The sequence below is a fragment of the Leptodactylus fuscus genome, chromosome 5 (genome assembly GCF_031893055.1).
Source record: "Leptodactylus fuscus isolate aLepFus1 chromosome 5, aLepFus1.hap2, whole genome shotgun sequence".
NCBI lineage: Eukaryota > Metazoa > Chordata > Amphibia > Anura > Leptodactylidae > Leptodactylus > Leptodactylus fuscus.
The window spans coordinates 109,693,351-109,706,387 of record NC_134269.1 but is presented as its reverse complement, the minus strand read 5'-3'; the positions used below and the strand labels follow the sequence as shown (position 1 = coordinate 109,706,387).

Sequence of the window (13,037 nt, the reverse complement as noted above, 5' to 3'; positions counted from 1 at the left end):
TGTTAATGCATTGCAATACAATTTCAAAAAAGTGTTATTTCTTTTGCAGATTAAATAGAGCTGCCTGCAAAAGAAAATCACCGCAGACAGGCCGGGGAGCCTTAGAAGACTCCCGGCTGTCATGCCAACGTGACGTTAGCCTTGGATCTTGCTCCAGGTGCCGACAATCACCAGCAAAATAGCGGCACCCCTGCGCCGCCAGGAAAATGGCGCCTCGGTCAGCTTTGACCGAGACGCCAGAGGGGTTAATACCCACGGATCGGTGTGGGCACTGACGGTGGGCATTAGTATCATACAGCAGACACCAGGCGGTTATGGTGGCCGCCCAACTCCCAGGCGGTCACCATACTTAAACACCCGGCATCCACCGTACTAGTACAGCGGATGTCGGGAACGGGTTAAAAACAAATTCAACCCCATTCTGATTTTTTTCCTGGCTTCCCAGGACAACATACAGAATACTAAAGGGTACAAATAAGAAGTTCTTTTTCTTCAGGGGTGTTCACACTACCACCACTGTCCACCCTGGGGTTTCCCTCCTAAACCCTGGAGAAACTGGATGGCTTGCCGGCGGTCAGCTTTAAAACCTATTCATTTCATGCAGCCTTTCCACTCGGAAACCTTTTATTTATTTTTTTTGCATGGACACAAAGTCATGCATTACGGTAGTTTGAACAGCCCCTAACATTAAAAAGAATTTGAAAGACAGGGAGTGAAAACCAAAAATAGAAAGGCAAAACAATAGTGTGCTCTGTAGGGGTTAAATACCTATTTTCTTTCTCATTTCCAGTGTAATAGCACCTGCTCCTTTGACTACCATATTAGAAAGTGTTGTCTGAACAGTTTTCTTTGGTGCTGAAGCTGCTGCACTGTAAACACATTTGCAGACAAAGAAAAATGATCAATTCGTGCACAATGCAAAAACATTTAGAAAATACAGCTACATGTATGACAAAACCATATAAAAGTGAATGCAATACTTAATACTGAAGCTACTACACATACTTGGCATGTAAAGGAGGCTGCAATGTAGCAGTGATACTGGTGGGGGAGCTTATTTCCTAGCAAGGTTTTTGGGGTCATGTACAGTATTTTCATTTCTCCTTGCTGCTTTAGACTAATGGCACACGATTGTGTGCGGACCACGATTAAACGGCAAAGCCAGTGCACGGGTGGCACATGGGTGTCATCTGGGTTCCGGTCTACTCTTCAATGAATAGGAGCCACGGAAGTAAATTACATTTTGGTCCAGAATCACATGCGCTATGTAATGAGACTAAATTAGTGACCATTTAAATGTTTTTTAAGATCTTTGTTTATATTGCTGTATGTCACGTTTTTGGCATTTCAAATGAAAAGATATGCTGTTTTTTCAGTTTGTTTGCGTTTTACTGCATTCCTTTTTGGTAAGACTTCTCATGAAATAAAAAAATGCTTTCCTTTGTTTCTCATGTCTTACTAACAATATAATTGGCCTTTTAAGAAGCCATGCATAAGAAAAAAGGATTGTCCACCTATACTTGGAATAGAACAACTGTAAACAGGGGGCATCAAACACTTGGGACTCCCAAATCAGATGCTTGAAGGGGATGTAGGGCATGTGTCCAGGACCTTCTCTGTTTATATCACACACTGTTCATTTTACAGCAGCCATATGATGTAACTATAGCCCTGCTTCCATGGGACAAGACTGTTACATTGCGCAACTGCTATGAAACAAATGTTTTGCAACAGAGAGAAGGGTTTACGACACTCGCATGAGCACCGTGCCCCTTCAAACCACTCAAAGGAACCACAGTGGTCCCAGGTGTCGGACACTCACTGATCTCTTATTGATGATCTATTCTGAGGATATGTCATAATAAAAATGAGCTGAACAAGTCCATTAAGCTCATCAACGCAATACTTACATGGAAGCGGCATATGCCATAGATGATACACCACCATAGTGGAAACCATCCTGGCAAAGTTTTTCTTTCAGACCATTTCTGCCCCTTGCCATCTTCTTAGGAACATGACCAGAGTAGCTGGATTGCAGATCTGCTCGTTTGGCGCTCACCTTCTTGTACTGGGCTTGTACGTGATACTGGCAGTATTCACAGTCATTCTTTTTATCAAAACAAAAAAAAAATAAATAAGAGATGTGTATATGTGTATATATATATATATATATATACATACATACATATACATACACACACACACACATTTGTAACCATACTTTATTACTACTCAATACTCAATATTTCGCTCTCATGACAAGCACTTGTTAGTTAAAGGGAGTCTTTCAATACTAGATATATTAAACCAGCCTCAGTTACTAATTGTGCTCAGAGCCATGGAAAAAGTAGCTTTCTAGTCATATGCATAATAGTTTTTATAGTCCTCGCTGTGAAGTATAAATGACATGCAAACTGCTGTTTAGACCCATAGCAGGGCACATATGTGAAAGAACACTGTATGGCTTTTGGTGTGCAGATTAAGATTGTTTGGTTTTGGACACATTGTCCCATTTGCAGAGCCCCTGAGGTGCCAGTAAAATGGAATCCCCACTAGGTGGTGACCCCAATTTGAAAACTACACCCATCAAAAAATGTATCAAGGGGTTTAGCGAGCATTCATTTTCCCAGCTGTGAATGCACAGTGGATGGTGAAGGCCGAATATGTAAGCTAAGCTAAGAACATGGGGTGTAGCTAATTCCCTATTTTACCAGTAGCTCCTACGATTAAGGGGGAGGAGCAGTGATTGGGAGGTCACTTCTGGTGTCTTTTCCTTATAAGCTTCAAATCTGGGGTGTATCCCATTTGAAATCCCACAATTGTACATACATCCTGTTACAAGCAGTTTGGGGTTTTTGTTGTTTTGTATAAAGCTAGAATTATAATAATTTTTCTGGTGATGTAGCCATATGACTTTTTTGTTTTTGCAGGATAGTACGCATTTTACAATGACAATATTCTAGGGCGTAACTTGACAAATTTTATTTACGGTTTCTGGCTGATTGGAGGGAAAAAAAAAAAATATTAAAATAAAAATAAAATCTATTTTGGTATTGCTTTAACATTTTGAATTTTTTTGCCCTTCACAATACATCAAATGTGTTATCTTTATTCAATACCCAATATTCAATTTATATAACTTTGAAAAGCATTTCCAATTTTGCTGAATTAAAACCCAATTTGGGAAATAGAGATCTATCTATTTATCTATGACATTTACCATGCAGAATAACTAATGGTTTAGGTTTATTGTACAGATAGTTTCAGATGCATTGACACCAAATACATGCAGTTTTATACTACTTTTTATGTTTTTCCTTTTTTTTTTTTTTTGTTATAATCACAATAGAAAAGTGGCATGGAGGGTTTTACTTTAACTGGCTTTTCTGTGATTTATAACTACAGATCATCTATTTTAGGTTGGCCTTCAATATCAGACGTGTGTGTGTGTATATATATATATATATATATATATATATATATATATATATATATATATATATACACACACACACACACACACACACACACGTGTGTCACTGCAGCCCCTCTAATCAGCTGTTTGAGGCAGTGAGCATTGATACAGTACTTACCTACAGTGCATTAATCAGACACATACGTAATACCCAGGACAAACATATGTGTATGCTGAGCTAAGTGTACACAGTGCTGTAAACAAAGAAAAGGCTTCAGCACTCAGGATAGGTCATGAACATTAATCACAGAAAACCCCTTTAAGATTATAGATACTTTTACATTACTCTAAAAAGGTTTATTCAAGAAAGGAATTTATTACGTGGTCACTAACCAAGTTAACCATTTGTGTGCATGGATCTCCATTTTTCTTCCGAGCCTTACATGTTCCCAAATCCACTGCTTCTCCCATTAGTAAAATCTTTTGTGGATTGTCAACAGATAGGCACACCTATTTAAAGAGCAGAACAGTTCAATAAATTTTAGCCAAGTGTTCAGATAGGTTCAAATACAAGTCCAGAATTATTAATCTTCTCTAATTTGAAGACAGAGCAATTTTAGATAAACAGTATTCATTAAATAAGATAATCCTTTAATAGTCCCACCATGGGGAAATTTCAGTGTCACAGCAGCATGATAATACAGATACAGGATAATAACAGTAATATATTACAGAAGGAGACAAAAACTCAGAATAGCAGATAGGAGAAAAATACTCGGAGTCATAGCAGCTGAAGAAAAAAAAAAAAATGACTTCAGGACCATTTAGTTCTCTATGCGGACTGCTCTTTGCTTGGCCGGATGTAGATTATGTAGCCTGACCATGATTCTTAATGGTGCCACTTTCCAATAGTCCAGACTAACTATTGATATATGATGGATTAATGATCTGATCAAGGGACACTGCTGCAGGGTTCCTTCTATTTAAAACAGCAGGTACAAAGACTACATGGGGGAAGGGGGGGGGTCAATTTCTGCAGTATTTTGATCTAGAAAGAGATAAAAGTAATTCTTTAGGTGGTGTATGGGACAAATGAAGCAGTTAGCTCAAAATTCAAGGAGCAATAAACCTGGCACTCAATTCATGGAAAAACTTTGATTGGAGCAGCGGCTTAACACCTTAAAGGGTGAAACCTCAATATTAAATAATGGACCATCCCTATAAGGACATGGCCTAATCCGTTACATAAGGATTCAGTGTCTTTTTCCCCCTACTGCCACATCACTGACAATTAAAAAATTTTTTTGGTTGACATAGGCTAATGAAGGGCTTGCTATTTGCAGGAACTTGCATGTTTTTGGGCAATAGTAAGTCACGGAGTATGTTAAAGGAAGTATATATGCCAGGCGTGGGATCAATAGTACAACTGAAGCTGCAAAGTTTTGTGGTTTGAGTTAAGTTCGGTGTTTTGAGGGGTTCTTATTGTTTGTGTTGTATAAAATCCTCCCCCCCCCCTAAAAAAAGAACATTTTAAAGAGGGTTTTTGTAGTAAGTAAGAGAAAGTGAAGGCACAGACTAGGATAGGAACTAGCATCTTCCTTACTAGACATCAACAGTCATTAATAGAGATGAGCGAGTACTATTTGAAACGGTAGTTTCGAATAGCATGCTCCCATAGGAATGAATGGACGCAGCTGGGGCCGGCATCCTGCCACTTCACCCCTTGTGCGCCAGTTGCGCCCATTCATTCCTATGGGAGCGTGCTATTCGAAACTAACGTTTCGAATAGTACTCGCTCATCTCTACTTATTAAATAAAGAGAACGTCTAAAAAATAAATGTTTATTAAGATTCAGCATCGCCTACCAATAGTAAAATGATCTTGACATGTCTATGCTGCCTCAATCAATTATATAACAGAAATTGTAACTCACATCATCTGATCCCTCTTTCGGCTTCATTGGGTTGGCGTTTAAGATACCAATAACAGTTCCTTGGTCTGTTTTCCAATGTTCCTTGTGTACATCACCGAATAAAAACAATGACACGCAAGTATCCAAATTCCTTAAGTCGTTCAGTCTCCAAATACTAAAAGTTTTCCCCTAGGATGGATACAAGATTATGTAGGTGAAATATAAAAGGTGCAAAATATGTATTAACACATCAGTGGAATACATGATAAGATACTTTTTCCCAAATTGTGGCTTGAGATTAAGTATTAGTCATCAGTATCAGCTCGGTGGGAGTTTGATACCCCCATTAAACAGCTGTTCTTAGAAGATGCATACAGAATTTAGTAGAATGCAAAGAGCTGCATTCTCTGAGTAGTGGTTTAACCCAGTCACGGCATCTTAGGTCCCAATTCAAGTGATTAGGAACTGTTCTGTAGTAACATGGTCTAGCCCTTAGGGTACGTTCACACAGTATTTTGGTCAGGATTTTGAGGCCATATCCGCCTCAAAATCCTGACCAAAAAGACGGCTCCCATTGAAATCAATGGGAGCAGGTCAGTTCTTTTTTCCGGAAGACGTTTGTTCAGGCTTCGGGAAAAAAAAGCGACATGCTCATTCTTTCAGGCGGATTCGCCTCGCGACATCCACCTGAAGACACTCCTTTCCGACTACTCCCATTCATTCGGGCCTAATACGGAGCAGACTGTGCAATTGGATGCCGCTGCACTGCACCGGCATCCAGTTGCAGATACCCATATTTTGGACCAGAATCTGAGGCGGCCTCCGCCCCAGGTTCGGGTCCAAAAAAACCCTGTGTGAACTTACCCTTACAAAGAATAAAGCTATTTTCTCTGATTCTTTCTGTATTTATCAGATGTTGAGAACAGCTGGTCAATAGAGGAGCTATCAATTTCTCACATTTCCAAAAGATCATAGCAGCAGCAAAAACAGTCTGCACAGGGTACCTCAGCTTGCACACATGAGCAGTGATGTCAACAGAAGCGTACACATCTACAGATAAGAGACACAATAGTTTTATGTTCTTCTATTTTTATCATTCTTAGGATATTTCATTTATTTAAAAGTGGCCAAGCATGGTAGTAGGGACCCCTAAACAAAAGTCACATCCAAACGTAGGCAGATGAAGGCAAAACAACAACACTTACATTATTAGAACTTTGTGGAGTCATCTTCTTTACAATTACACCAAAGGTCACCCAGTCTTGATCCTCAAGCTTTTCTGAAGCAATTTTTTGCTTTAGTTGAAAGAGTCTGATCAGCTTGCGCCCGCTCATTTTCCTTTCCATTTCAGAGGATGAAACCCTAGGTTTTCTGTAATGCAAAGTAAATTATTTAATCACTTTGAAATAGAATGGCTGAGCCACTATGATAATGTAAACAATAGGGGATTTTATGCACTGAATACTACAATAAAGATTTAAATCTTTCGTTTGACCTGAAAACACACAGTTTAAGCAATAGCAAGAAGTGGATTTAGAAAAAAGCAGCATTGCATCAACGTCGCTTACATTCCCCATTTCTCTTTTAATCATTCCTGTCTTTGTTCAAACTGCACAGACGGCTCCAGCCTTTTACCTTTCCTTCTTTATTGATCGATTGCTATCTTTGGCTTAAACCAACTGCACCAAAAAACTACAAGTTAACCAGGACTAAACATTTCCTACTGAAAATTACTAATAACTTGATGTATATGTAGTTCCCAACAAGTTTTGTATTAGCACCCAATATGAATGTTACCTGAGCCGTAGACCAGAGAACTTCTCAAGAGAAGGTTGATGATTGGAAGGAGATCCACCAGAATTCACCAGAGATGAAGAAATAGGATTCTGCTTAGTAGATTTTAATGCTTGGGATGAAAAAGCGGGCACTTGTTTAAGAGGTGGAACTTTATTTTCTGTAAATAAATTACAAAAGTTAGTGAGTACTTAAGTGGTACGGTTTTGTTCGATAACATATTGCTCCTCGAGATTTGAACTGAAGTTAAAGAACTTATGGATGAAGCTACTGGCTAAACTGTTAATGATTTTAAAGTGTAACATGTAAAGATTCTATATATGTTTGTATTTAATGAGTACTTTACATGACATAATGAGATGTACATTTTGAGACAGACTCTGCCTCAATATCAGGCTGAGGCTCCACATTGTGGAAATGCAGCTTTGTTTTAGCCAAATCCAGCAAAGGTAGAAGTATATTTTTATTTTAATCTATCTATCTATCTCATTCCTGCTGTAGCCATTCTTGGCTTTGGCTGGAAGCGCAACAAAAAAGCTATGTTTCCACAACGTTTAGCCTTAGCCTCAGAGACAAATTCCTCCTTGAACATGCCTCCCATTGTAATCAAAGGGAAGAGCAGAGACTCAAAACAGGATGCTTCCAACTTGATCTTGCTGTGGATTTCACAGCCGATCCGGCCCATTAATCTGAGGCAAAATAGTGAGTGGAAGCCACGGCCGAAGTCTGCCTCAAATTTCTCTTCCATTTCCGCAGAGTGAACATCCTCTTACAACCTTTGTTTATGAACTAGACCTTAATAGGAGTCATTGTCTTTACCAGACATAGGCAGCTTTCTTTTAGCAGCTTCCTGGGGTTTTCCACTTGAGGTCTGTAGGTTTCCAAGCTGAGCTGCAAAGTCACTGGACTCGAGCAGCAGTGGAAGGTTCCTCTCCTTTAAAGGACTGCATTGCGATTTTGCTGATAAAGACAAATAGGAAAAACAAAAAATGTAAAGTGTAAAGACATTAGAGATTGGATACGAATTGCAGTTTTTCCCACAACGCTTTTCAAAGAGACTTTCTGCTTCAATTATACCTGTATATAAAATGCCAGCGTTTCCGTAGGTATAATTGACATGATGCAACAGCTTTTGAAATTGCAGCATGTCTGCTGTGGATAATTTTTTGCTAGAATCCCATCCACTCTAAAATACCACGCAAAGCTTTTAACCAAAGGCCTACACCAAATAATACAACCTATTACTCCCCAAGAGGAAGGTCAAATACCACCTCGTAACTACTCCAAGATTTTCACCCACAATGACAATTTTTAAACATACTGCAGTGCTGCCCATTAATAGCCTATGACTCTCTGGCGCTGCCTTGCTATCAGTGATCTGCAGGTTTCGGACACCTGGAGAGCTACCGTGTTTGTCCAAAAATAAGCTGGCTCTTTTTTTTTTTTTCTCTGACATAAAGAGCTAAGTCTTCTATTCGGGGAAGGTCTTAATTTTTTTCCATGAACAGCAGTCATACACTTGACCACTTTTTATTTAAATTTTTATCAGAGGCGATACAGTGAAAAAACAGCGGTTTGGCACTTTTGATTTTTTTCCCCCCCTGCTATGGTGTTCAATATACAGGAAACATATTTTTAAAAGTTTGTAGCACGGGCAATTTTGGACACAGGAATACCTAATGACCACAGGAGATGTCAGGAAGGGGTTAAACTAGCTAGGGCCTATTTTGGAGTAGGGCTTATATTTCAAGCTCTCCAAAAAACCCCAAAAACCTAGAAAATCTAGCTCCGGCTTATTATCGGGGTAGATCTTATTTTAGGAGAAACAAAGATATTCTTTCAGCCAAAAGAACGAGGGACTCAAAGTGAGAACATACAATTATGAGATTGTTGCCATAGTGAATGTATGAAAAACATCTTACCGGATGTCATAGTCTTATTGTTGGGAGATTTCCGTTGTGGTACAGAGCTTGGTGACAAGGCAATACCAGTCTGCTGAAGCTTTTCCTGCAGTTTCCTCATTTGCTCTTGCATTTTCCTCAGTTCATCTAGTAAGCAATAAGAGACTAAGTGACCTGTTAAATGCTGGCCATCTGTAACACGCATATAGCCTGGGAGGAAGGAAAAAAACCCAAAACAAACCACACACCTTACCTGTGTTCACACTATTACCAGCTGCACGCCCATAGAGTAGAGCAGAGACTTGTGGCCTCCCCTGCTACACTCGGCTAAAGCAAGAATCAGTGCTCTGCGAGACCTGCCCATATTTTAAAAATAAAGCTTATCCAGTGTAGGGAATGCCATGGTAAACTTTATTGCACCATGCATAACCCCTTTAAATGGCCAACACAGGTAATGTGCAGATGTACCTTAATTTATTAAAAAAATAAATAAAGATCTATAAAATTTGAAGATCCAATCTTAGGCTGTTTTTATTCGGTAGTGTATAGTCAATGATTTTGTTCAGTGATTATCAGCCAAAATTAGGAGTGGAAACTACACAAAGATCAGGTATACTAGAAATATTTGTACCTGTTGTGTTTTTAACCCACTCCTAGTTTTGGCTCACAATCACTAATGAAAATCACTGACTGTGTGAAAGTAGCCTTAAGAAAATCTGACCCCACAACTATCTACATATGAGCAGCACAAAGTAGTGACAGGCCTAGTTTTGGTGAATATTTTTTCCTTGCAATGGTTTTCATAAAATCACACACTGAGGAGCAGTTGAGCACTGTAGATTTCCCAGTGTGTGTGCGTTGCATCTCATCAACAAGACAAAACATTTAGAGTTTTACATTATTTCAAATTATAGCTCATAGGAGATGGAGTTTCTTCATGTATATTCATTAGAATATTAGGTAATATTATGTGACATATACATGTAGGACAAGTACCATTCTTATAGAGCAGGGGTAAGGAACCTTCAGCTCTCCAGCTGCTGTGAAACTACAACTCCCAACATGCTCCATTCACTTCCATGGGAGTTCCAAGAACAGCAGAGCAAGTATGCATGCTGGGAGTTGTAGTTTTGCAACAGCTGGAGAGCCGTACGTTCTCTACCCGTTATAGAGAATGTAGTCTAACACAACTTTCACAACTAAGCAAAAACCTATTACACCAAGCCATCCCTTGCTCGTACCTAATGCACATTAACATTCATCTGGGTCAACTTTGTATATCTGCCCAGCAGACCTGTGACACGTGAAAAGACTATTCTGTGAACCAAGCATATAAACAGTATGCCTAATGCAGGCCGTATATTACCTTCGAGGTCTTCTTTAGATTTATCATGGCTTGAGGATGGCGACTTCTTTTTTGATTCAAGTACAAGTGTTTCATCTTCCAGATCATCGACATCTCCAAACAATGTTTCAAAGTCTTCTTGCACCTCTTCAATATCCTGTCCTTCAGCTGCACTGTCACTTTCATGGTAAGATCCTGTTTCATCTGCTTCAAAAATTTCATCATATGCATCAGGTTCACTTGTGGAGTCGGGATATCCTGCACCACTGCTTTCAGCACCTTCATTTTCTTCTAGCAGAGAGGTCAGAAGCTCCAAGTCAGGATCACCTGATGAAGCAGAATTACATTACTGACAATTGCTCGAATAGATAAAAAAATTGAAGTGATTTACCAGTTTTATTTAGATACTAGCTTTTTACCCGCGACTTCGTCTGCGGTGATTTGAGAATTGGGCGGACACAGACATGTGAAACTGTAAAAGTGCTTTAAAAAGTTTGGTGGGCTAGCAAATGTGATGTGTTATATTGTGTATGTCATGGTACAGACAATGTGATGTGTTGTATTGTGTATGTCGTGGTACAGACAACGTGATGTGTTGTACTGTGTATGTAGTGATACAGACAACGTGATGTGTTGTATTGTGCATGTAGTGATACAGGCAATGTGATGTGTTGTATTGTGTATGTAGTGATACAGGCAATGTGTTGTATTGTGTATGTAGTGATACAGGCAATGAGATGTGTTGTATTGTGTATGTAGTGATACAGACAATGTGATGTGTTATATAGTGGAAAGCTATATGTAAATGTGAGTGAGTAGAGTGAGGGCTACTCCTGAGGTGACAGTAAGGAGTGTGCAGGCAGGTTGAGGCAGGAAATGCCAGGCAGTGTGTGAGAGTCTATAGCTGGGGCTAGGAGTCCTGCTTTTGTGAGTCTCTTGCTAGGAAGCCATGTTGTTTAGTGGCACCAAAAGTAGCCTGTGACTCAATCCTAAGGGAAAACTATGTTTGTGGAAAATTGCACGCAAGTCTGTCCAGGCGTTTTAGCGTGATTGAGGAACAAACATCCAAACACACAAACTTTCACACTTATAATATTAGTAGGATTATGATATTCAACTTTATAAAGTACTTTTCATTCCTCATCATTTACGCACCACTAGAGTTGACTAACCATGGTTCTGGTCTGTTGGAGGACAAGAACAATGGATAGCCAGACCACAAAAACCAGGTACACTTTAAGTCAGATGGGCCCCATTGACTATAATGGAGTCCGTCATTTTAAAACTGAAACCAGATGAAGAAAAAGTCTTCCATACAGGACTTCTTCCTCCAACGATTTTCAGTCAGACACTGCGAGGGAGTCTACAATGGAGACTCCAGCATAGATGTAAATATAACCTTACCAGTATAACAATATTAGTGTATGATGCTGATTATCTGTATGGCCACTTACCTTCCATACTGAGTGGCAGTGATTTTAAGGGTAACCAACTTGAATCTGTAATAATCCAAAAAATACAATTAATATTGTATAAGCAGACAGTCATTGTTAAACAAGATCAATGTAAGAATGATAGAGAGCATTGTAACAGGTAAAATGGGAGCCATGTGGGGTCGGGGTAGTACCAACCTTTTATCATAGCTTTCTGAAGCATAACTCAGAAGTGACAGTACTTACAGCTCTGCCATAACACTCTGAGCAACCCAGACAGAATACCAGTATAGAGGATCATTTGATCCTCCGACAAGCAACAGAAGCTCCTATAGTTTCCTTGCCCAAAATCCAAACACAGGTGACATTTTTATTACACAACCTCATCTCTCCTTAGACTATTTCTAGGCACATAGCAGAGGGAAATTTGGTGTCAAGGCACCCATTAAATGTTTTGCCACTGTCGCCTTTGTTTTGCAGTGGAGATATAAACAAGAAACTCTGACTGCTATGGACGAACAGTTCAATCATTAACAATACATCCAGGTTCTGCTAGGGATTCAATGACTATTGTGTTTGAGTATGGAGGCCTTGTGGTCCTTTGCTGTAGAGTAACACAATAACCCAAATGCTTTTCTGATGATCTGGGAAACCACTGCATATGACAGTCACGTCTAGTAGTGATAAGATATGCAGGACATCCAGTGGCCACATGAGTTACCTCTCATGGCACAATGCAATTCAGTCCTAAGTGAGATTGAAAGACAAGTGTTTTTAAGCTGCAGCTAGACAGGACAGAGGACAGATCATCCGTCATAGGATGTTAACTACGGACATTAAACTGTCTAAGAAAATGTCATAGAATGACTGCAACGGACTTTAGCTGTCACCGGACTGATTCTGTGTCAGCTACCATTGACACTAATGTAGTAATGTAAGCATGACCATCTTCAGTTACCAAAGTAAGCAAACATGACAGAAGATAGCTTCTGTGATGCTGTTTACATTAGTGCTAGAAAAAAAAAAACCCACACCACTCCTATTATGTTGATTGGTGCGCTTAATAGGGTTTCACCCCCAATATCCACAGAGACAATATCAGGCACTCAAAATAAAGCAAAGATAATTTTTGTTGTGCAAAAAATAATTTAACTTTATTGTAGTAATATGCAATCCAAAAATATAATAGGGGTAAACATATTTCGGTCTCCGTTAGACCTTCATCAAGCAGCTTTTC

At 39.3% G+C, this 13,037-nt stretch overlaps 1 protein-coding gene across 1 annotated transcript in view; it reads right to left on the bottom strand.

The window, feature by feature from the left end:
- The window catches only part of MCM10 (minichromosome maintenance 10 replication initiation factor), a 37,179-nt gene extending 26,506 nt beyond the window's left edge, over positions 1-10,673 (bottom strand). Inside the window, exons 1-9 of the mRNA XM_075274027.1 lie at positions 10,389-10,673; positions 9,044-9,169; positions 7,941-8,081; positions 7,125-7,281; positions 6,533-6,698; positions 5,349-5,516; positions 3,809-3,925; positions 1,911-2,107; positions 769-869 (exon numbers count right to left, since the gene is read on the bottom strand). Coding sequence (XP_075130128.1) covers positions 769-869; positions 1,911-2,107; positions 3,809-3,925; positions 5,349-5,516; positions 6,533-6,698; positions 7,125-7,281; positions 7,941-8,081; positions 9,044-9,155 — 1,159 coding nt within the window. The 5' untranslated portion in view covers positions 9,156-9,169; positions 10,389-10,673. The remainder of the gene's footprint in view (positions 1-768; positions 870-1,910; positions 2,108-3,808; positions 3,926-5,348; positions 5,517-6,532; positions 6,699-7,124; positions 7,282-7,940; positions 8,082-9,043; positions 9,170-10,388) is intronic.
- Between the last annotated feature and the right edge of the window lie 2,364 nt (positions 10,674-13,037).